The following is a 21499-nucleotide window of genomic DNA, read 5'->3' as shown; positions in this document are numbered from 1 at the left end:
CAAAAATATTCTCAGAAGGGTTGTTCTAAACCAAGTAACCTTTAGCACCTGCAGCAAAAATACAATCTAGGAAAGCGTGTGGGAAAAAACTGCACTAAACATTAGAGAAAAACATCAGTGGCAGATTTTTCTGTGGGAAGCATATACAAGAAATTTGAACATAAGGAATGCAGTTCTACAATGTTTTTACTGAGCAGTACTTGTAATAGAAATCCTGAATAGTTACAATTAAGGTTCAAAAAGAAGGGAGCAAGAAAATAGCCATCCAAGATGGCCAGACACTTAAGCCCAGCACTACATTGTAGCAACAGGCACACGATCAGCCGCATACTTTTTAATCGTGTCTAGTTTGCTTACAGTTGAAATTATGTATTTTACTGATCAAAAAAATATTAACATAACTGCGTCTTCACTATGCATTGATTACGCTAAAAAACTTCCTTTAGAAACTGTTTATTTGACTGATAAAGTACATACCAAGAAATAAATTTCCTATCAAATTGTTACTGAAAACAGGACAACACTTTCCCTCAAAAATGGGATAAGCTTTATCTGCCTTTTGCTTTAATGGTGATAGGACGTGCAATAAATATACAATCACAGGACTGCACCTCAGATGATTATCCACACAGTATAGACACACAGGCTCAATGCGAGGCCATCCAAACCCAAACATACTAAGCTCTGCCAGACTCATACAGTGCCACCAAATGCACCTTTACACTCAGCTCCCCAAAACTGTTGCATCAGTCGTATTATCTGTGATTTCCTTATTCTTGACAATATCTCAGGCTACATTTAGTAGCTGCCCATAATCCTGAATGAGAAATGCACCCAAGAAAGTAATGGAAAAGACAAAGAAAAGCAGAGCCTGTAGGTTACATGACATGAATTTGGGGAAAAGGCACAATTGTAGTCATTTCTTCTGTTGCAAAATCTAGGACCACTTGAATTTGCCCATATCTAACATGATACATTTTCCCCTTGCTTCTATAAATTAACGTCAAATTAGCATAAATAAGTATGACAAAGCTAGCAGTAATGCAGACCAAGAATAACCTTAAATCAAAGCTGATCTTCACTTTTTCTGGGGGGGGGGGGAAAGAGGTATTTCTATCAGTTTGGATCGCAACCTTGATTAAACAGGATCATCTCCATTGCATTTGGATGACAACTTCAGGTTTGGTAAAACCCTACTGTGCAATATTCAATTAAAACAAATTTTACTTTTTTTTTTTGAGACTTTCTGAAAGTGTTTTATGGATACACACATTTAGACAGATTTGACCCGAGGTAATCCTTTATCTGGATTTGAATGCATTGTATGATCCTAAGCAACACACAGACTGGCACTCAAAAAAAGAGATCATCTTATTAACTTACTAATTTTAAAGGCAGAATCTTACAGAACTCCTATCCACGTTCACTGAATGTACAATCTAGTACAACTTCCTACAAACATCCCCTCTTTCTAGCTGCACCTGCAGACACATCCAAGCATCCCTCCTCCAACATCCCAGAACATTCTTAAAGCAAAGCTATAAAGCGTGTAGAGCTCTCTGCGTCCTTTCCTTTCACTGCCAAATTTAAGACAAAGATGCCCAACGCATTAGCACATGGTAGACAACGGTGGGTATCTATCTGCATGCCATAGCAATTCCACTTTCCTCACTATGACCCTTCTCAAGTGCCCTTCAGAAATTAACTGAACTCATTCTAGTGGCAATACACTTCCAAACACATCCTTGTCTGCACATGCCTCCGAACACTTGACAGATGCTTGTGCCAACTTAGCTGGCTAAGAAAAAAAAATAAATCCCAGAACATAATCCCAATCCGTTTCCCAGAGTGAAACAAAGCAAAGAGGACATTAGAAGGCAGTAACTTGCTGCTGGTACCCTCTTTTCTTGGCTCACACCCATGACACTGTTACAAGAATCGCTATTGTACATTAGATTGTCATACATACAAGGGAAGAAACACTCACAAATATAGGATGTGGAACTCTGAAATACATACAGGTTGAGTAAGTGCCTTAGTAAAATGACTATCTGACCTTGAAGCTACGACCAGAGGGTCTACACCAAAATACACATAAAGAATCCCACACACCTGTTCCACAGTTTTGGGCATGTCTATGAAAAAGTCACGAATGCCACTTCAGCTGTAGTGAAAAAGAATACAACTACTTCAAAGAAGACTAAGCACTGTTTCATAACTAACTTATTCATGCAGAATTTCAGATGAAACAGCTTAAGTCTCTCTTTTCTTTTACAGAATAAAAGATTAAGCAATTGTACAAAATATTAATCCCAAACATGGTATATGCCAAAAAGATCTTCGGCATCCTGCACATGTAGCCTGCTATCATTGATAGGATTACACTATAGAAAGAGAAACTGGGCAACACAGAAGTCTGAATCTAGAGTCATGAAGAATCTAGGAGGGTACAACCCAGCACAGGATGAATTAATCGTTGATGTTTGGAATTCACTCACCCACCGGCAGAGTCCTTCAAGGTCATCCATTTGAGTTCAAGTTCCCTTGCTTGTCCTAGCTGTTGCATGTTCCCCACTAGACAACGGTTAGGTGGATTCCACTCTGATACCCTACTCTCAACACTACTGTACCTCTTTGTGTAACTAAGAGAAAATGAGCTCTTTGTTATTTATTCAGATAGTAAACACCATTCAACTCACTACTCCTAAGTTGTTTTTCAAATGAATCCTGCTTAGATGAATCTGCAGAGAGTAACCAGTCTGACGTTTACTCTCATTGGTTTGGATTATACTCTTTTCAATACGTTGTAACAGTTATCACCCAAATTCATGTTTCACTTTTCACGTTTCTAAAAGATATTGGCTTGAGTGTACAGTTCTGGGAATGTTAGCCAATGCTGTGTAAAACAGGTGTCTGCACAAGTAAGTTGAAAAGTTAGACGTACTCTGCTAGGCTTTGAAACAGATCTTTGAAACAGAAGACACATTACCGCTATCCTTACATCTCTCTACTCTAGGAGAAATACAACACATGCTTTTAAGACTAACACATCCCACAAAAACAGTGAATAAGTATCAGAAGCTTTTTCCTACTTCACTCTGTGACTAGACTATTCAAAAAAAGGACACATCTTCATTTCAGTCGGTATTCTAGATGCAGAATGACAACAGAGAAAAGCCTCTGCTCTAAGACTTTAAATCTGATGGGCTCAAATTCCTTGCTCATACTTGTTACCTTTTGCAAGCCTGAAATTAAAATAAGCTGGAGCTTAGATAAAATTTGAATCCACTTCCCAAACCTCCTAGAACGCGACACTAATCTAACAACCACAGTTAACTGTATATAAAGGATAAAAGAGATGGCACTTAAAGTTCTGAAGATGATTTACCTAGAAGACAGACAAATTGTGAAAGAGATTGATCTAATCTGCACTTGGAATGCTTCCTAATTTATCAATCAGTCACGGAATTAAGGTGAAAAAAGCAGAGAATCACACTCTTCTTATAGCCCTTATTTTGAAATGTACAGGAACATCACAGAGTGCAAGAACAAAGAGGAAGATGTTAGGAGAGGCATAGCTAGAAAAAACTTCTCCCAAGTTTCTGAACTGAACTGATCTGGAAAAAGGTTAAAAAAGGTCTAGAACACTACCTATGTCACAAATCTCCTCCTTGTTTCTTTTTGCCCTTTAACTCCTTCACAAAATCAGCCCAAGAACTTCGTTTTAAGTAAACAAGAAAGGGAGAGGAAAGATAAGATGCTCTCTTACATCTTGGCACATACTTTGTTAGCTTTTGTGTTTGGCCCAAGCTATGTTTATTTCTGTTCTCTTGTGTGAAGCAAGGAATAAGTTTAATGACAGCTCACACACTTGTTGAGAACATGCTGCAGTCTTTCTTCTACAGAAGAAAGAACAAAATACATTAGTAGTATTGTCAAAGAGGGATTACCTTGAGATTACAGGATAGCATCATACATATTAACTGGACAGCACAAAACTTAAAAATAATGATCAGAAGAAGCTTCATGCCTTTTCAGTTGTTAAAAAGCATATGCAATAAAATACAGAATACTGTTGGAATGAAATTGCAATTCTTAAAGAAGCTTGGTACAGACAAATCTTACACTTGCTTGTACACAGCAGCAGCATACATGCACTGCTAATCCTTTAGAAGGATTCTAAAAGGTTCTGGTTCAAGCTGAAGTAACATCTCAAAAGAATTACAATTTCTGCAGGCTTTTTCTTTTAATGTATGTACTTGTAGATCCCATCCTTGATGATCAAGTGGCAGCTGACTTCTTAAGACAGTAGAAGGTAGGAAATCACTTTTAAAAACTGCAGTTCTATTAAAAAAAGAACTTAACAGTCAATCTGGAGCTGACAATGAACAGCCATTTCTAAGCATGTAAACCTGACTCCACAAACCCGCAGGAGTGCCAACAGGACACCACTGAAGTGCATACTGCTAAGATTGTTTCCCTAAGGAAAAAGCATATGAATCTATTAGCTTCTGAACTCTAGCCTGGGGGAACTTCATCCCCAGGCCCAACCAAAAGCAACCCAGAAGCTATTTTGAAGTTACAGATGACAGCAATTATATTTGCCTAATAAGCTTTAATCACAATAACTGGGCAACCCCCTTGTTTCAAAAGTACTGAACCTAGCATAGTTGAGCAACAGTTTGTAAATCAACTAAATCCAAATGGAAAGACCCATATGGCAAAGCCTTTTCATTTTGAATCAGGTGAACATTTTCAAACAACTTTTGTCTGTCAGTTCTATCCACAGAACATCCATACACAGACACAAGGACAGATGGCTAGGTATAGGAATTCATGCTCATAGTGATGTTAAGATTATGAAGAGATAATCTAAGAGGTCTACATACCACAACTAAGAGAGTCTGACAGGAGCGGTAATATCAGCAGTGTTTTGTCCTGCCTCACCTTCCAAAGAACATTTTGATTAAATGAAGTTGACCAAAGACACTTGCAAGATAACAGAGAATTAGGAAAGCATCAAAAATGAGCAATGGCACAAACAAAAACCTCCAGAGATCACTCCCACATGACCATCATGTCTTTCTGATACTCGTATTCCCTGGCACACACACTTGATTTTGTCTAAAGCTCTGTCACAGAACACAACCTCTTGAAAAAAGAGGGTTATAGCTTATTTAGATGCTCCCTTTCTGATCCTTGAAAACACAACTATTTTATCACTGTGCTTCTCAGAAAGCACTGGAACAACTTGCATCCTAGGCAAACCCGGACTAAGTTCTGGACTCCTTATGCAAACACCAACTTACAATAGTAATAAGCCATTAAATATCAGATGCCTATTCTGTGATGGATCTATCAAGTCTGTCTTCAAGTAAGCTGTTGAAATCTGCACATGCACACTTGCCAATGAAGAAATTTTGAAGTCTGCATTTAAATTTATGGTTTGTTCCTTTTACCATTGCAGGACTGTTCATAACAGCAATACAAGGAGTGGCATCAAAGAATATATCACAAGTCTGAGAAGTAGGGGGACACAGTCATTGATATCAATAAATGACAGGGTCTTTTACAAGTCAAAGGATGGTACAAAAGCCTCTTTGAAGTAGGAGGCTTTCACATTTAAGTCAAGAACTGCCCATCTGAATTCTTCATCTGAAGGGAGTCTAAACAACAACTTACAAGAACTATGAATTGACCTGTTTCTCCTACATGTGCCGGTACTGTCAACATTTAGTATTTTCTTCACTAGGCACCTAAGTTAATTATTTCACTGGTATCAAGGCGGCCCCTCCCCCCCAAAAAATTACTTCTACAGAGTCTACTGTGAGTGACATCTTATTTTACAAATTCTTAGAGTACTGCCCCAGGAAGGCACTGCAATCTAAAAGAGTAATAAGAGTTCACTAACAGAGGTTTCCCAAAAAGAAATCTACTCTCCCCACCCCCCAATTGCGGTCCACCATTCAAAAGTCATTTTAGATGCGACCCGTTCTTGAAGTTTGCAAGGCAACTGTTATGTTTTTCTAATTACTATCCATCAGCACCAAGACAAGTAACATGACTAAATATTTATAGCTTTTCTCCAAACAATACTGTGATTAGAAGCTAGACAAGATGCAACTACATAAATTAGTTACAACTGTGCATCAATACTTTTCCAGAATTGCCAATAATCTTACCACCTCACTGTAGCTGGGAACTTACAAAGTTTAGTACTGAAGAGTTTTTGGACTAAGCTGAGTATATGCCTTGCTTCAGTCTTCTGATTTACCTGAAATAGGATATTAAAATTAAAGAAAAAAGTCGGTAGCTCTCATTTAGACATTCCAAGTAAGCATGCTTTACTTTTCAAATAAAATTATTTCTCAGAATTAGACATGAACGTGTATACCAACACATTCCACAGCCTACATATATGTTTAGTGCGGCAAAAGCCAGACAGAACAACTCATATTCAATAGGCAAAGTAACTATCAGACATTCACAAATCATAGAACTTGATGAAAACCTAGCCCCACTTACACAAAAATGTCCTTTCCTTCCTTTTCAATGATGCTTCAATTCTTTTAAAATTATGCTGTTTAGATTTCTTTTTTGTTCCATCTGTTCACTCAACCTAAATTCTACTCATAAATATTTTCTCTCACCAAAAATACTTAACATATTTTGCATATCAAATTCCTTCTTATGCCTGCTCACTAAAATTAGTGGCTATGAATCCAAATAATGAAATAAAAAAATTGTACTTATTAAAAGTTGTTCCTGCATCTAAAATGGGTTAGAGTTCTCTAAACAATTTTGTTCGTAGTTCTAGGCAATTTACTTCTCTGTTTTGCTGTGCTTTTTTCACTTACGGAGTGAAGGTAATGCTTATTTTTTGAATGTTTTGTTGGGTTAAAAGGTTTATAGGGTTAAATTCATATTTGCAACATTATTGGGCCCGCAGTTCATAGCTATTATGAGTGCAAAAATACGTTGCTAAATCAAAAGGATTTGACCATTTGTTTCTCATTTTAGAATCCAGCCTTATAAAAGCATATACATTTTAAAAACACACTTTAACTATATATGTTTTAAATTACTTACTGGTTCTTCTTTAACCACGAGGCACAAGTCACCATCACTGCTACGAGTGCCAAACCCATTTAGCGAGGACCCAACCAAAAAGAGTCTGCTCTCTGTAACAAAAGAATTACAGAATAAAAACTGATGTGACATATCATAGTTTAAGAGGAAGGAAGAACCGCAAACCTGAAGAACATTCAAACTGATATTAAGTAATCAAATTTAAAACATACGTGGAAAAATTCGCTGAATTTCTCTCTGGAGTTCTGTTCTGCAGAGCTCTTTTCTGTTCAAATCACAGATCTGTTGCTGACATGCTTGAAACAACTCCAAAACCTGCTGACTTAACTTGACACACACATTCAAAAAGTAAAGATACAGAGAAGTGAACATTCTTTCCTGCCAGAGATGCAATTACATGAAACACAGAAGACTGCACTAAAAAAAAAAATCCAGCACCATTTTGCACAACCTATTCCATTGTCTAGAGTTTTACCACACTTGAATTCATATTGAACAACTCTGCAAAAGAAATTTCTGCAAAGTTTTTAAATTTAAATTTGTTCAATCTGTTATTAAATGTCTATCCACAGTATCTGCAGCCTTTCAGGGAATAAGCAGTGAAAGACAAGAGATATCTTCTGCTGATTTTAATGTCAACAGTTTGCCTACCAGTAATAGGGAGAAAAATGAGTATTAAAACTGATTTAAGTTAGCTTTCTTTTTTCATCCCACACAAATTATTAAAGAAGTAGTCAGATCTTTGGTGGAAGGAGGTATATGCTGTATGTTATATGCTATAATCAACAGGCATATTTATAACAAAAAAACCTTCTGTCATGTTGGTGCAGGTAAAGTATGAAGACTGATCAGCCACATGCTTTTTTTTTTTTTTTAATTAAAAATGAGCAAAAAACACAGTTCCAACTCCACTGTCCACGTAAAGAAGACATCCTCTTCTATATTCCAGAACAGCTAGGACAGTAACTTTTATCTCCTTCTGAAGAGACGCAGAGGACATCTTTACAGGCCCAATACTGTATTTATTCAGAATGGGCTTCTCTCACATTACTAGGGTGGGTTTTTTTCGTCAGGATTCTCCCCACGCCCAACCATGTGACAAATGGATGATCCCTCCAATTTCTACTTCCTGGAGCAGACATGTACGTTTCCTGACATTAGTATGGAAACCAAACCCCACAAGCAAACAACACCCCTACCCTCCAAAAATCCTCAAACCCAAACACACACAAGGAGGCTATAAGACCACAGTGGCAGCTACACTTACTGATAATCCTTCTAGTGACAGCTCAGTGATAGAGACCCCATGACACCGTCAAAGAACCTTGCAGAAAATTTGTGGTCTCCCACAGCACCATTGGACCCTGCCTACTCAGAAGACAGACGTAAAGCACATGCACAGAAAGATACTACCTTATCTTTGGCCACAGGGAGTGTGGTTTCTATAGGGTCTGGAAACAAAGCATCTCGCAGCGGAGGGACACATCCAGTTAAAACTGGTATGCTATGTGCACGGAACAGTGGAGATTGAATTGATCCTGGGAAGGAGTATCTACGTTCTTCTGGTACAGGCACTGCTTGGTTAACTACAGTTGTTTCAGAATGATGTGAATGAAACCGCTGCCGTTTGACATCATGTGGAACACTTTGTTTACTTAGTCTCCTAAAAAAAAAAAAAAAAAGACACATACACAGTAATTCTGCTAGTTTGCAAGCTCCAATCTGTGATTAAAAGACAGTTGCTACAAAGTACAAATACCAATGCTTAATTATGTGACTATTTCACCAAAAGCAAGTATTCTACGGAAAAAAAGGTGTGCCCATCCAAGATATTAGGTGAAATAAACCTAGAATGGGAAAAGAGAACACACAACTGCAAAAGCGCAGCTACTCTTGAAGTGAATTGATGCAGCTGCTTTACAAGAGTGTCTGTATTAACCAACTGAAACCTAAATGGCAAGTTCAGTTAAGCAGGATGGCTTGGAAAGCTGGCCATACTAGTTTGGGGACAACATTTTTTTTTTTTTTTTAAAGATACATACAGACTATATAAGGGTACTTTTCTTTTAAATCAACGTAAGTGCAGTGAGAAGTTTTGTGAGTTCTGAATACCCAGTGATAAATAAAATAAATTCAGTAGTGTGGAGGTGAGAAAAAGAAACTTATCACAATAGCCATTCAAAATGTAGCATTTGTCTGTGTCTTAGATTGTACAGACAGTAAACTGTGTAATCTGGGCAAAAAAGAAACATATTCATTTGATAAATCGAACTAATGATTGTATTAAGCTACAAAGGTCATAAACCTAATGTCTCATTTTTAAACACTAGTCTGTATCTCCTCATTAAGTCATTTGTCACAGGAATTCAAATATATTTGAAGAGATATAGCGATCTTACAGACAGCCCCTTGGCATCTGAACTCTTCATTAAGAAAAAGTTGTACTGAAAGCTGGGCAGTGGTTGAATACCGTGGTCCAGTAAGGATAAAGAGAGGACATTCATGTTTTGTTTATACATCAAGTATTGCTTAAAGTTAACCAGTATGGTGGTACTCACACATTCTTTTAATTAAAAAGCACGAAATCAAATGTTCATAGGTATCAATGAATTAACAATTAATAAAACTGCAGTCATTTCTCGTAGTCAGAAAAGCTGGCATCAAAGTAGTTTGGGGACCTGGACAGATAGTATTATTAATAATAAAAATTTAACTGAAGAGATCTCAAGTCATCATTTCAGTTTTCAAGTCTGAAAGAAGTTCTGATAACATTACCTACCCGCAATCTTAAAGGAACTCATAATGTAACGTTAAATCAAAACGTAATGCTGTTTCAGCCTATTTTGACTGAGAAGAACTTGCATGAACTCATGTTAAGCAAAAATACCTTAAGAGTTGACTCAAGATCTAAGGATTAACTAGTTGACTGCAAATCTCCCAACACAGCATAGCTTTCCATAAACCAGACTGGTCAAGAGGAAAACATGCATACAGCATGAAACCAGGAACTTCCTTAGTTCGTGTGATAGTTATATACTCAACTACAACTTAATACCATATATTTAATTGTACTTATTTTCTCATCTGTTAAATCTGGAAGAGAAATAGCATACAGGAAACAGTTTTGAAGACAGATTACATAAAGCTTCCTCCCTATCAGCTGATTCACAGAATTATTAAAAACACTTATCAACTACTATTTCTGAACTGATAAGGGGAAGTGATTTTTTTCTAGAAAGTTAAAAGAAAATAAAACCATCCATTCATCTGAAATTTGTCTGTCTGTTGCAACTAAAGTAACAAAGTTATGTAAATTCAACTAGGTTTAGTTTTTTGAAAAGTAGAAAAGCTATATTTCCATAAAATTCCTCTTAAAAAAAGAGAACTTACATATGCTTGAATTTAGCACTTTGTATTTGAAAAATAAAGCATCACATAATTAAGAAAATCAGGACAAACATCTAGTGTGTCATCAGAAAAACATCACAATTCCCATAAAACATTGAAGGTGCAGTCTTACTCTTGACAAATTAACAGGAAGAGAACACTCAGTTTATTAATACAAACCCTCTTATAGTCAAGCACACACAGACTACAATCTACTATAGTATTAAAATAAAACACGTAAAAATCACAGTCCTGTAAGGCTACAGCTATTGGAAGAGGAAAAGTACACATACTAAGTCATTTTTGAGTACTAGAAGTCTCAAAAGCAGGTACCTGAACACTTCAAAGAGCCATGACATGGCTTGTTTCATCAAAAAACATTTTACTCAGTATTGCAATTTCTAACAAAATTCAAGTTGCACAAGACATTGATATTAGACATGCTTCACCATGGGTACACTACAACCAGAATTAACCACACACACACACAAAGAACTTACTTTCTTCCTCGGAATGACGTCGGGGCATCAGATGTACGTACTGGACTGCCATTTCCATAAGTCATTGGCTGCAGTGTAACAGCTGGAATAGTTGCAAGGTTCCCACTCAAAAGAGTCCTGGAAAGACGACAGTCTGTAACTGTTATTCATATGATAACTAAGATGCTTTTTATGGGTTGGTAGTTTTTCTTAAGTGAATATTAAACTCAGCAAGTCCTATCATTTTTTTCTTAGAAGCAATACATCTGTCTTTTCTATTCAAAATGAAGAAACATTTCAGGGTACAATATATTTCTCGTTAAAAAATAGAAGATGGTGATTCTTCACAGCACACGCATAAGAATAGGTTAGCAAACAAATTAACTTAAGGTACTGTTAAATTTAAGAGCCTGAAGAACACTATGGTGTCTTCAAATCTAGCCCTAAGAATACATGTTTCTTCCCCCTCTCATCTCCTCCCTGTTTTCCCCAGCAAACAAATACAATTGAAGATCTTTAAAACTGAACTGTGGATTATTAACTCTCATCAGTGCAATGGCATCTCACACATTACACACAATGCAGGAGAGCATTACAACTTGCAGGTCACCAACAGAAATGATACAGCTTTGTGTTACACGTGACACCTTCCTATCTTCTAAAGTTTAATGCAGTTGAATGTTAAAAACAGTGAAAAGCATCCTCCATAAACAGAAATACTTCTTTCAAAAGACTTAACTCTCTTTTTCAACCCAGTCCCCACTATCAAATCTTACTGTACTTACTCTGCATTCTGAAAACTAAACTGAGCATCGATAATTTGCTGGCGAGAGAGAAGAGCAGGCGGTATACTTAGAGGAAGCTTATTGAAGAAATTACTCTGTTGTTGATATTTTGGAGGGAAGGGTGGATGACCCAAGTTGGAGGAATTTGGGAACATTCTCCTTTCTACTTGAAGTGAACATGTATCCTTTTACCTACCTTTAAAAAAAAAAAAAAAATCTAAATTAGGCAACAAGAAATTCTAGTTACCTTTTAAACTCTTGGTTTAAAAATTCAAATAATCTAGAATACATTTCCAGAAATTGCTTAAAAGAATTGTGACTGTGTCCTTTCAGGACAAGACACTAAATAAAAATACTATATACTCTTAAGTTTCACAATTACTACTTACTTTATTTATAAGTGAATTTTTATTTGCTCCCCTCCATTTTAAGTTTAATTTTAGAAAAATTACATGATACAAGATGTAAGAGTTTTCATCTCAAGAAACATATTCCACTGTAATATGTTAATTTTCCTTTTTTCAAGCATTCCATGATGAGGTTCACAATATATGGGAAGAAACACTTGACTACATCATAAGAACATGAAGATGCAGCTGATCATGAACTATAAGTAAAATTAACTTTTTTTTCATGACATGATATGCAAAGAAGCCACCAAATGATGACAGCAATTGGAAAGTAATCTACTAATGCTTTAAGAATATCATATGTACAGTGTTATTTTACGTTTGTGCTTACTGAATGGATTCTGTGATAGAAAAATGTAGGTTTACTGTCTTTTAAATTTAAAATTGATTCTGGCACAACTGACTGCTGTTTGATCTTGTATCATTATATGCATTACACATTAGCAGAAAGGTTGGATGAAAAAAAAAATCTTTGCCTCTACCGTAGGTTAAACTGCATATTGCATCCATTTGCAAATCATCAGTATTTTACTTAAGCTCAACTTATATGTTGGAAACAATAAAAGTTCAGACTTTACATTGGAAAAAACGTATCAGAAGATTTTTAAAACCAGTTATCAGTACTGTACATATCTCTTAGCTGCAGTGAAAACCTGACATTATTTTCAAGTTTCTTCATTTGTTTTTTTACTTCAGTCTTAAATAAGAACCCTGCCAACAAAGAACATGTGTCACTGACAAACACAGTTGGACATGATTGATCTCAATACTCTGCATATGAATATTTATCCAATTAGTGCAAAACAGGGATACGAATACAAGAGGAAGAAGTTTTTTCAAAAACTTTTAACTGGAACATTTAGAAGTCGTAAGAGCAATGGCAGTATTTCCCTAATTATTACATAAAAACCTTTTTACGAACCTAATGCTACAATAAGTGCCAATAGGCCCATGCCCTGGCACAGAAATCCTATCACCACACAGTAGTCTAAGTTTGGATAAAATTAAAGTATCACTTTTAGGTTCTCTCAATTTCCAGACTAAATACATATATATATATATAAATTGTATTAACAGTTACATTAATAGGCATTCTCTCATACACTGAAATAAAATCAGTTATTCCTAACTGTACTGTAGTAAGGTCTCACTGTTACCACAGCCCTGAAGTCTTCTTTCACCTACCACTATGGACTGTTGTCCTGTTTCAACCTCCTCAGACAGCTCCGACTGTCACTGCAGGCAGCGTTAGCACGGAACACAGGCAAATAAATACAGGTTTGACTTCGTTCCTCACTTCCTGTGATGACAATGCACACTACTGAAAACCTGGTACTAGCTACATGGACATGGCTGTACTAGCTCCAAGAAAAAGCTGTCAAGATTAATGCTCTCTTAGTTTTTTCTGTCTTTTTTTTTTGGGGGGGGGGGGGGGGAGGGGAGCAGAGCCAGGGGAGGGGAAGTATTATGTATTAATGAAAATTATTTTCGGGATGTTTACTTTCAATTCTGCTGAAGAAACAAAACCGAATTGCATGACAGGAAAGTCACCTGACATCTACATTTAATCTGAATGATATTTATGTGCAGTCTAAACTTTTCCATTTCTAGTATAGACAGGCGATGTAACAACTGTTAACACACCTCATTCATCTCTAAGCAGCCGAGGCACTCTCAGCATCACACCGTATACATAAGCAGTTTATGGACATAATTCATCAGTAACAGAACCGTGCGTCAGAATTCAAGATTGAGTTGCAAAAGTAACGCGTTCATTTTAGTCTCTGGAGTTGTAAATACCAGAAAGAGAAGCTGCTGTAAATACCAGAAAGAGAAGCAATGAAGGAGTTACCTTCCCAAAACCAAAACAAAAGAGTGTAGTAACACTGCTGTCTCACAGTAGCTACAACGGCATTTACCGTGACTTTCAGCACAGATTACCTTGGCAGAAATTGCCAGGCTCTCCAAAAAGTTTCATAATCGTTACAATTCAAGTACACTTGTCCCAGTGGGCACTTTTTCCAAATAAGCGTGTACTTTTGGGGGAAGCACACAATTAAATACGAACACACTTCCCGTGCAAGCAAGCCCCAGCGCACACGCCGCTCCCGCGGCGACCGGAGCCCCGCCAGCCCTCAGCCTCAACGCCTGGTGGCCCAGCGGCAAGAGGCCGGGGCCACCCTCCGCTCCTCGGGCCCCGGGCCCCGGGCCCCGACCCCCCGGCACCTCTCCCCACAGCCACAGGGGACCCCCGCACCGCGAGACTCACGCCGGGCCTGGGCGGAGGGAGGGAGGCAGGCAGGGCGGGCCCGCGGGCGGCACGGATCAGCCCCTCACCCGCAGTCTCCCCACGGCGGCGCGGACCGGAAGAGAACAACCGCTCCCCCAGCTGAGCGCTGCCCTCTCACCCGGATGTAGAGACGCCGGCAGGAAGTGACCGCTCCGCCCAGCTCTCGCGGCGCTCCTTCGCCGCCGCGCCCCGGGCCTCCCTACCGCTCGCGGCACGGCAAGGCGCATGCGCAGGGGCCGCCCTGGAGCGGCGGGGGCGCAGGGGTTGGTAGCCGTTAGTCGGCGGCCCGCCGGTCAGGGCGGCCACCTCAGCGGCAGGCTGGCGGCGTGCGCGGCCCCCCGGCGGCGGGCAGGCCTGGGGCCGGGACAGCTGCCCGCCGAGGTGCTGGGGGTGCGGAGAGGCACGGGCGGGGCGGGGCGGGGCGGGGCGGGGCGGGGGAGGCCCTGCGCACGTTTCTGCGCAGCTCTGTCAGGCTGCGGAGGGGCGGCAGCAGCATCGCGTCCCTGTAAAGGCGGAAACCCGAAAGCCCGGCCTCACGGCCTGTCTTTTCTCTGTCCCCAGCTGTCATGATTCGCACGTGGCCTGTCTGACAAAGATCTGGCGGCCTTTCTGTGCTGATGAAGGAATAAAAGGCAGAGGTTACAGCTCACAGTGCTCCACTGACAGCCGGTTCTGGCTAAGGCCAAAAGATAGAAACGACAGTGCAGGTATTCTGCTTTCTAAAGTTACTGACCAATTGTAATTGAGCTACTGTTCAGAAGTGTGTCAAAAAGATAATAGTTGAATAAGTAAGTTAGGATTTGGCCACCAGAGATTGTAGGTGTGCTAGGATAAATCCCAAGTCAAGAACGGGCTAAAATGCTTGCACCCTGAGGGATCAATAGTTCAGAAGATAAAAGCCAAGTCAAGATTTGATTCCTTCCTCTGGAGAAGGACAATTACCATAAGTGAACTCTTGGCATTGAGTAGGTACTGAAACAATAAGTTTGTGCACACACAGACAGGCGGAGCTTCGATCTTTGAGAGGGAAGGGGTAGGCTGTGGTCTTGCTCAGCTGAGAGCTTCTTGCCTGAGGGCTTGCTCAGCTGAGAGCAGGACACAGCTGGAGTTGTCATGGCTTAAAGCTCTGGCCACTCATAGATAGATTAAAAGGATAAGAAGGAGACAAAGTGCAGGGGTCCAGGTGAAGTGGGACTGCAAGTGGACTGGCAAGGGAAGGTTTGGGCTGCAAAAAGAATCCTTCTCTCAGGACCTTTTCATCTTGGCCATGGCTTGGGATCCTTATAAAAGGGTCAGCCCATGGCTATGGTTAATATTACATTTATGAGAGGCAAACCCTAGTGGCATATATGGAGTGAAGCTGCAAAGGTAGTGCCAAAGGAAAGTTTAGCCACAAAAAGATTTCCCTTAATAATTTTTTATTTTGGCTATTTTTATTTTATTAGTATAATTATTTGAGGTCTTAGGGTAAGGCTCAGCACATGGCTTGGGTTAGGGCTAGGGTTTGAGTTCAGAGAGAGAGAAAGCCTAGAGTCCTAGGTGGAGTGGGACTGCAGAGAAGCTGCCAAGGGAAGGTTTGGACTGCAGAAAGTGGGTTCTGGGCAATTTTATGGTTAGAAGAGAGACAGTTCCTAGGGCTGTAGTTGTGGTGGGTCTGCAAAGGGGCTGCCTAGGGACGGTTTGGTCTGCAGAAGAATTACCCTCAAAGACTTCAGTCAGGGCCATGTTTGGCTTTACCTGGGGTTAAGGCCCTGGGCTCCTTTAGGGTGAGGAGAGGACAGTTCCTAGGGGTCTAGCTGGAGTGGGGCTGCTGAGGGAAGGTCTGGGGTACAGAAGGAATTCTCTGGGGACTTTTTTATCTGGGCTGTGTTTGGGGCTGTCTGGTGTTAAAGCTCTATGCATTTCTAGCATTAAGGTTCGAAGAGGGACAAAGCCTAGGGATCTAGATGAAGCGGGGCTGCAGACAGGCTGCCGAGGGAAGGTGTGGGCTGCCAAACCAGTTCTCTCCTGAGACCTTTTTCATCTGTGCCAGAGCTTGGGTTTTCTGGGCTTAAGGGCTATCTGGCCACTTTAAGGGTTAGGATTAGAGGAGAGACAAAGCCGAAGGGTCCTGTTGTGGTGGGGCTGCAAAAGGGCTACCAAGGGCAGGTTTGTGCATCACAAAGTATTCTCCCCTGAGAGCTTTTCCATCTTGGCCATGGTTTGGGGTCTTTGGCTGAGGTCAGCCCACAGTTAAGATTAGGGCTAGGATAAGGGATATGGTTTATAAATGTTACAAAGTCCCAGTGTGAGTTGTTTGGGGGGGATGTTGATAAGGATTTGAAATGGGAAGTATTGGCATGAAGGAAGAGTTCTCCCTGTGAAGGAATTCAGTCCCAAGAGAGCTTAAACAGAGGATGAGTAGCATAATAGATCTTTAGTTTCATGAGAATCCTACCAGTGCCCTGTTATGCAGGACTTCTATTTTCATCTGTAACTCAGCCCACTTTATATGCTATTTGTTTGGAATCAAAACTTAACTTACCGTTTTCTGCTCAAGGCAGAAACTTTGTGTCTTTAACTGTTGAAGACAGTGATATGACTCCTGATAGCTGGAGTTCCCCATTTGGCCCATTCAGATGGTGTTCTCCAGACCATTTGACCACTCTTCTCACTATAATCTATCCATTAACCAGTAACATGTCATTCTTCGAGGTTTCTCACATTTGCCATGGGGCCTACAATAAATGTAACCTAATACAATCAATATACCTGGTAGCAGGCTGTGTTTATAGCAGTGTATTAAGCATCAACATTTTCTGTACAGCGAAAAGGAAAAAAAAAGAGATTTAGGAATGCACTTACCTGATTAAAGTAACTTGTGTTGCTCTTTTCCCTGGTCTCCTTTTCCTCTGCTCCTTGGCACAAGACACCTTGATATTTTGTGTTTCCCTTAATCTAGATACTAAATCTAACCATTTTTTTTGGCACAGAGTGTTCACTCTTAAGGATTTTTTTCCCCATGTCTTACCTGCATCCACTTGTCAAAATAGCTACACATTTCAGTGAGGCACCTGAAATAACCTGACGTTTTACAAATCACCAACAGCCTTCTGAGACAAATCTCTGTGCTTTGACATGCTGGGAGCTGTTTTATTTTTTTTAATATGTGCCTTCTTACATCCTGACCCTGACTGTGATTCTCTTCTGTCAGAAAAGACCTACAAAGCCTTTCTTCTGGTTTTAGTCATTCAAGCAAAGAATCGGACCGCTGGTCAAGAGATACTCAACTGAACAACTGTACAACAAGGAATTTGAGAACTAGCACTAGAAATTCCACCAGATCCCCCAAAATAGAATAGCATTAGGACCAGTTTTGTGTTTCTGCCTCCAAAGAGAAATACTGCTTTAGGATAAACATGGTGTATTTATTGTAACAGAACAGTTTGTAAAACTAATTTATTGGAACAACAACAAAAAAACTGAATGACCAATGAAAGAAATTTATGACCTGTAATAAAAGCAGAGGCTGAATTCAGCCTCTAAAAACTATAAACAATATTTAGTTCTGATGATAGACAGAAAAGAGAGTGGTTTACAGAATTCATTAGCAAAGAGGTCTCTGATAAACGAGCTGCAATCTCTCTCAGAATGGAAACAATTATGCAACATTAAAGTTCCTGTTTGGTGCTATTTGCAATTTTCTGAAACTTCTAGAGCTGAAGTGCTCCAGGTGTAGTTGTTGTCAGAAGGTAAATAGTGCTGGAAAGTTTGGTCAAAGCAGCTCAACGTTCAATAGTTCAAGGAGAAAAAATGAAGGGAAAAACCCTATTCCTCTATGGAAACCTTTGTCTAATCTTAAAAAGTCTATAGGCTCTTTTCTCTGTCCCTTGGCACCAGAGAAGGCCTATAGGAACTGAGACAGGTGTTTGTTTAGAATGTGCTTTACCATAGCAAACAGCCTTATGAAAGAGCATTTAATAGTACTGCTTTTAAAAGCGTTACCTGATTAAGAGTGATTAAAAACATGTACTCATGTACTCATCCTTTCCCTACTGGGAAATTACTTAACTTACTTGAAACATTTTTCAGTTTCAAAACCAGCTGTAATATATGATCATTTATGATGTTATTAGTCTCCAGGACCAGGTCTGAAATAATGAAACTTGTATCAGTACAGTGCTTCATTTTAAGTATGCCATTTTCATATTTTGTACCAAGACCAAACATGGCAAGTATATTAAAATAAGAAATGTAACTCCAATGAAATAAATGGAGGTATAACAGGGATTAATATGGAGCAGGATCCACAGTGAAGACTGCAGCTTTTTAATCATCATACCCATATGATATGCTTTGCAGTTTGTTTAGAAATCAGGATATCCTGGGATTGAAGCCAAACCAGAGACTTAGGTCTAAAATAAATTTTAAATACCAGGCAAAAAGCAGCTTTCCTCAGGAAAACAATACAAGATTTTAATAATAATACAAAGAACTTAAATTAGATGTATGTTAAGAAACAATATTAAGGAGGCACAAATCAATTGCTGAAGGTTGCAGGTGTCCATGTAAATATCCCCCACATTAAAAGTAAGATTCAAAAGTTTAGCAAGTAAATACTGAAATTAATAATTTTCTTAATTAAGCAAACGCAGTATTTTTTTCCCCACTGTGCAGCATCCTAGTTCTGATGTTCAACATTCAGCCAGGTTCAATGATGTTCATGTATGCCTTTATATGCTTGCTTTAGTGCTTTTTAAGTGAGAGATCAGTTGATATATTTATTAAGTACAATATGCTAATTTTTGTATAGGTATATACATATAACGTAATATACAGTACTGTATTTATGAAATGTTATTAGTGTATCATAGGCATTGATATGAAAGTGTGAAGTAACTATGTGTCGTGAATCCTGATTTAGGATCCTGCCAACGACACCAATTTGTCGCGAATGAAGTTGTTTAGATCACTTAAAGAATCACCGTCAAAGGTATTAGCAAAGGATGATTTTAATGTGAATTTGTAAAAGTGCGACTTAACAAAGTTCGATGGCAAGGTTCACTCTATTACTTACTACATGTGAGAAACGTGCAAAGGAAAACTGAATTAGAATCGAGTTAGAATGATTCACACAGAGACTGGAGATGCAAAAGGGTAAGGAGACCCTCCTGTTGAGTCATGAGGTTCAGAGTGGAGCCCCTTCCTTTCTAAACTTGTGATGGCGTTTAGATGTGGCTAGATCCAATCTTAGTCCCGGACTTGGTCAACGGTTTATGTCTAGTGGAATTAATACAAGGGTAAGGAAAACCTCCCGTTGAGTCACGAGGCTCAGAATGGACCCCCTTGCTTTCTAAACTCCATCTGAGAGAGGAGTCTAGATGCGGCTGGATCCAATCTTAGTCTCAGACTTGGACAACGGTTTATGCCTAATAGAAGGGATACAAAGGGTAAGAAAAATCTCCCATTAAATTACTGTGCCAGTTGTCGGGGAATGAGTGATTATGGATCCTATACGACTTTGAGGTAGCAGCAATTTAAGATATATCAACACTGTTACGATAAATCACAAGATTAGGTTATATGATTTTTTTAACAATACTTAATCATCAGCCAGTTATCAGAGTGATTTAATAAAGTTTGCTTTCAGCACTACAAAGTTTCCTAAATCAAATTGCACACACACACAAACACACCAGACACAGATACAGAGGTTAACCTATAATGAAGATTCTTCTCTCTCTCGGCCAATTGTGATAAATTATTGGCACCAAATGATCTTTAAAAACCTCATGAAATCTAATTGTAGTGAATTACTCACTATTCTCCTTCGTTAGCATTTGTCAGCAGATGATCTTTGACCCCTTCTTTGTCGGCATCTATCAGCACACGATCTTGGAAGTCCTCGCAACATCTACTACTTAAAATCCTCACGAAATCTACCGAGAGGTGTCCCAATTCAGGGGGAGATACTGGGTCACAGCCTGTTGCGATCCTGGAGAGCTCAAAGGGTCTCACATAGGATCACTATTTATAGGATCACGAAATGATTGACTTTGGTCAGTGTGTTTCCATTCTGGCCGTAATTCTTGTCAGGTAATTCTGGCACCCTCCAAGGCAGGCCATGATCCAAGCAGCAGGAGTTTCAGGTACAGTTCCAGGCAACAGGAGTTTCAGGTATGGTTAGGGAGTGCCTAATCATCCTAACTCACTGTACCGTAGCCAGGGTAAGAAAGTACCAGATTGTCCCAACTCACCGCACAAGAACACAATGTTGGCTGGTCCTGACATTGCAACCTGGCTCGAGGGGGGCTGCGCCACCACATTCCACCCCATGACCGAAGTCAATCTATCTCCTCCACAGAGTGGTGGTGTGGTTGCCTCTTGCCTCTGTGCCTATAAATAGACAATGCTGCATTTCAGTTATAAGTTGAATGAAAATTTAGAATATGTTAGGTTAACCTCTGTAACTATTAAAGAGGCATATATGTTATTTCATCAAATGGGATTAGACAACATTATATATGAACACCAAGAACACAATGTTGGCTGGTCCTCACATCGAAACATGGCCCGGGCAGGGGCTGCACCACCACACTATGCAAAGATGTATGTTGTATCTAGGAATTCCAATTCAAAATTATACAGATTTTATAAATCTATTGTGCTAATTTATAGCAAAATATATATTTACACTTATCTTTATTTGGGATGATCTAAAAACATGTCTATATATGAATGATCCCTGTATCTTTTTCAGATGAGTTGTTTGTACTATGCCATTTTAGATTACCGTTGAAAAGACACTGTTTGTTTTTGATGAGAATTAAGGCTGTTGTGATAAATGGTTAATGCTGTGCACTGGTTAGATTAATGAGTATATTTGCTAGTAATTTCATTACTTCAGTGCTTCGCTTTTGTAAATTTTGTAATTAAACTCCTTTAAATACAGCTTTTTTAAAGGAAGGTCTGAGTTCTGTTTTCCTAAATTTTAATATTTTCTCTTTTGTGTGAATAAAGACAAGTTTTAAAATAAACAAACAGGGTCATGAATTTTGATTGAAAACACCGGATGATGCC

The 21499-nt window shown here is 39.2% G+C and overlaps 1 protein-coding gene across 2 annotated transcripts in view; it reads right to left on the bottom strand.

Moving 5' to 3' along the window:
- The window catches only part of TENT2 (terminal nucleotidyltransferase 2), a 46246-nt gene extending 31767 nt beyond the window's left edge, over positions 1–14479 (bottom strand). For both annotated transcript variants that reach the window (XM_050913175.1, XM_050913176.1), the window contains exons 1-7: positions 14420–14479; positions 11741–11936; positions 10977–11093; positions 8503–8752; positions 7302–7416; positions 7090–7181; positions 6208–6274 (exon numbers count right to left, since the gene is read on the bottom strand). In XM_050913175.1, the coding sequence (XP_050769132.1) occupies positions 6208–6274; positions 7090–7181; positions 7302–7416; positions 8503–8752; positions 10977–11093; positions 11741–11895 (796 nt within the window). In that variant the 5' untranslated portion in view covers positions 11896–11936; positions 14420–14479. The remainder of the gene's footprint in view (positions 1–6207; positions 6275–7089; positions 7182–7301; positions 7417–8502; positions 8753–10976; positions 11094–11740; positions 11937–14419) is intronic.
- Positions 14480–21499: the final 7020 nt, after the last annotated feature.

This window comes from Gymnogyps californianus, chromosome Z (genome assembly GCF_018139145.2).
Source record: "Gymnogyps californianus isolate 813 chromosome Z, ASM1813914v2, whole genome shotgun sequence".
Classification (NCBI taxonomy): Eukaryota; Metazoa; Chordata; class Aves; order Accipitriformes; family Cathartidae; genus Gymnogyps; species Gymnogyps californianus.
The sequence above is the reverse complement of the archived record's forward strand: the minus strand, read 5'-3'. Positions and strand labels throughout refer to the sequence as shown.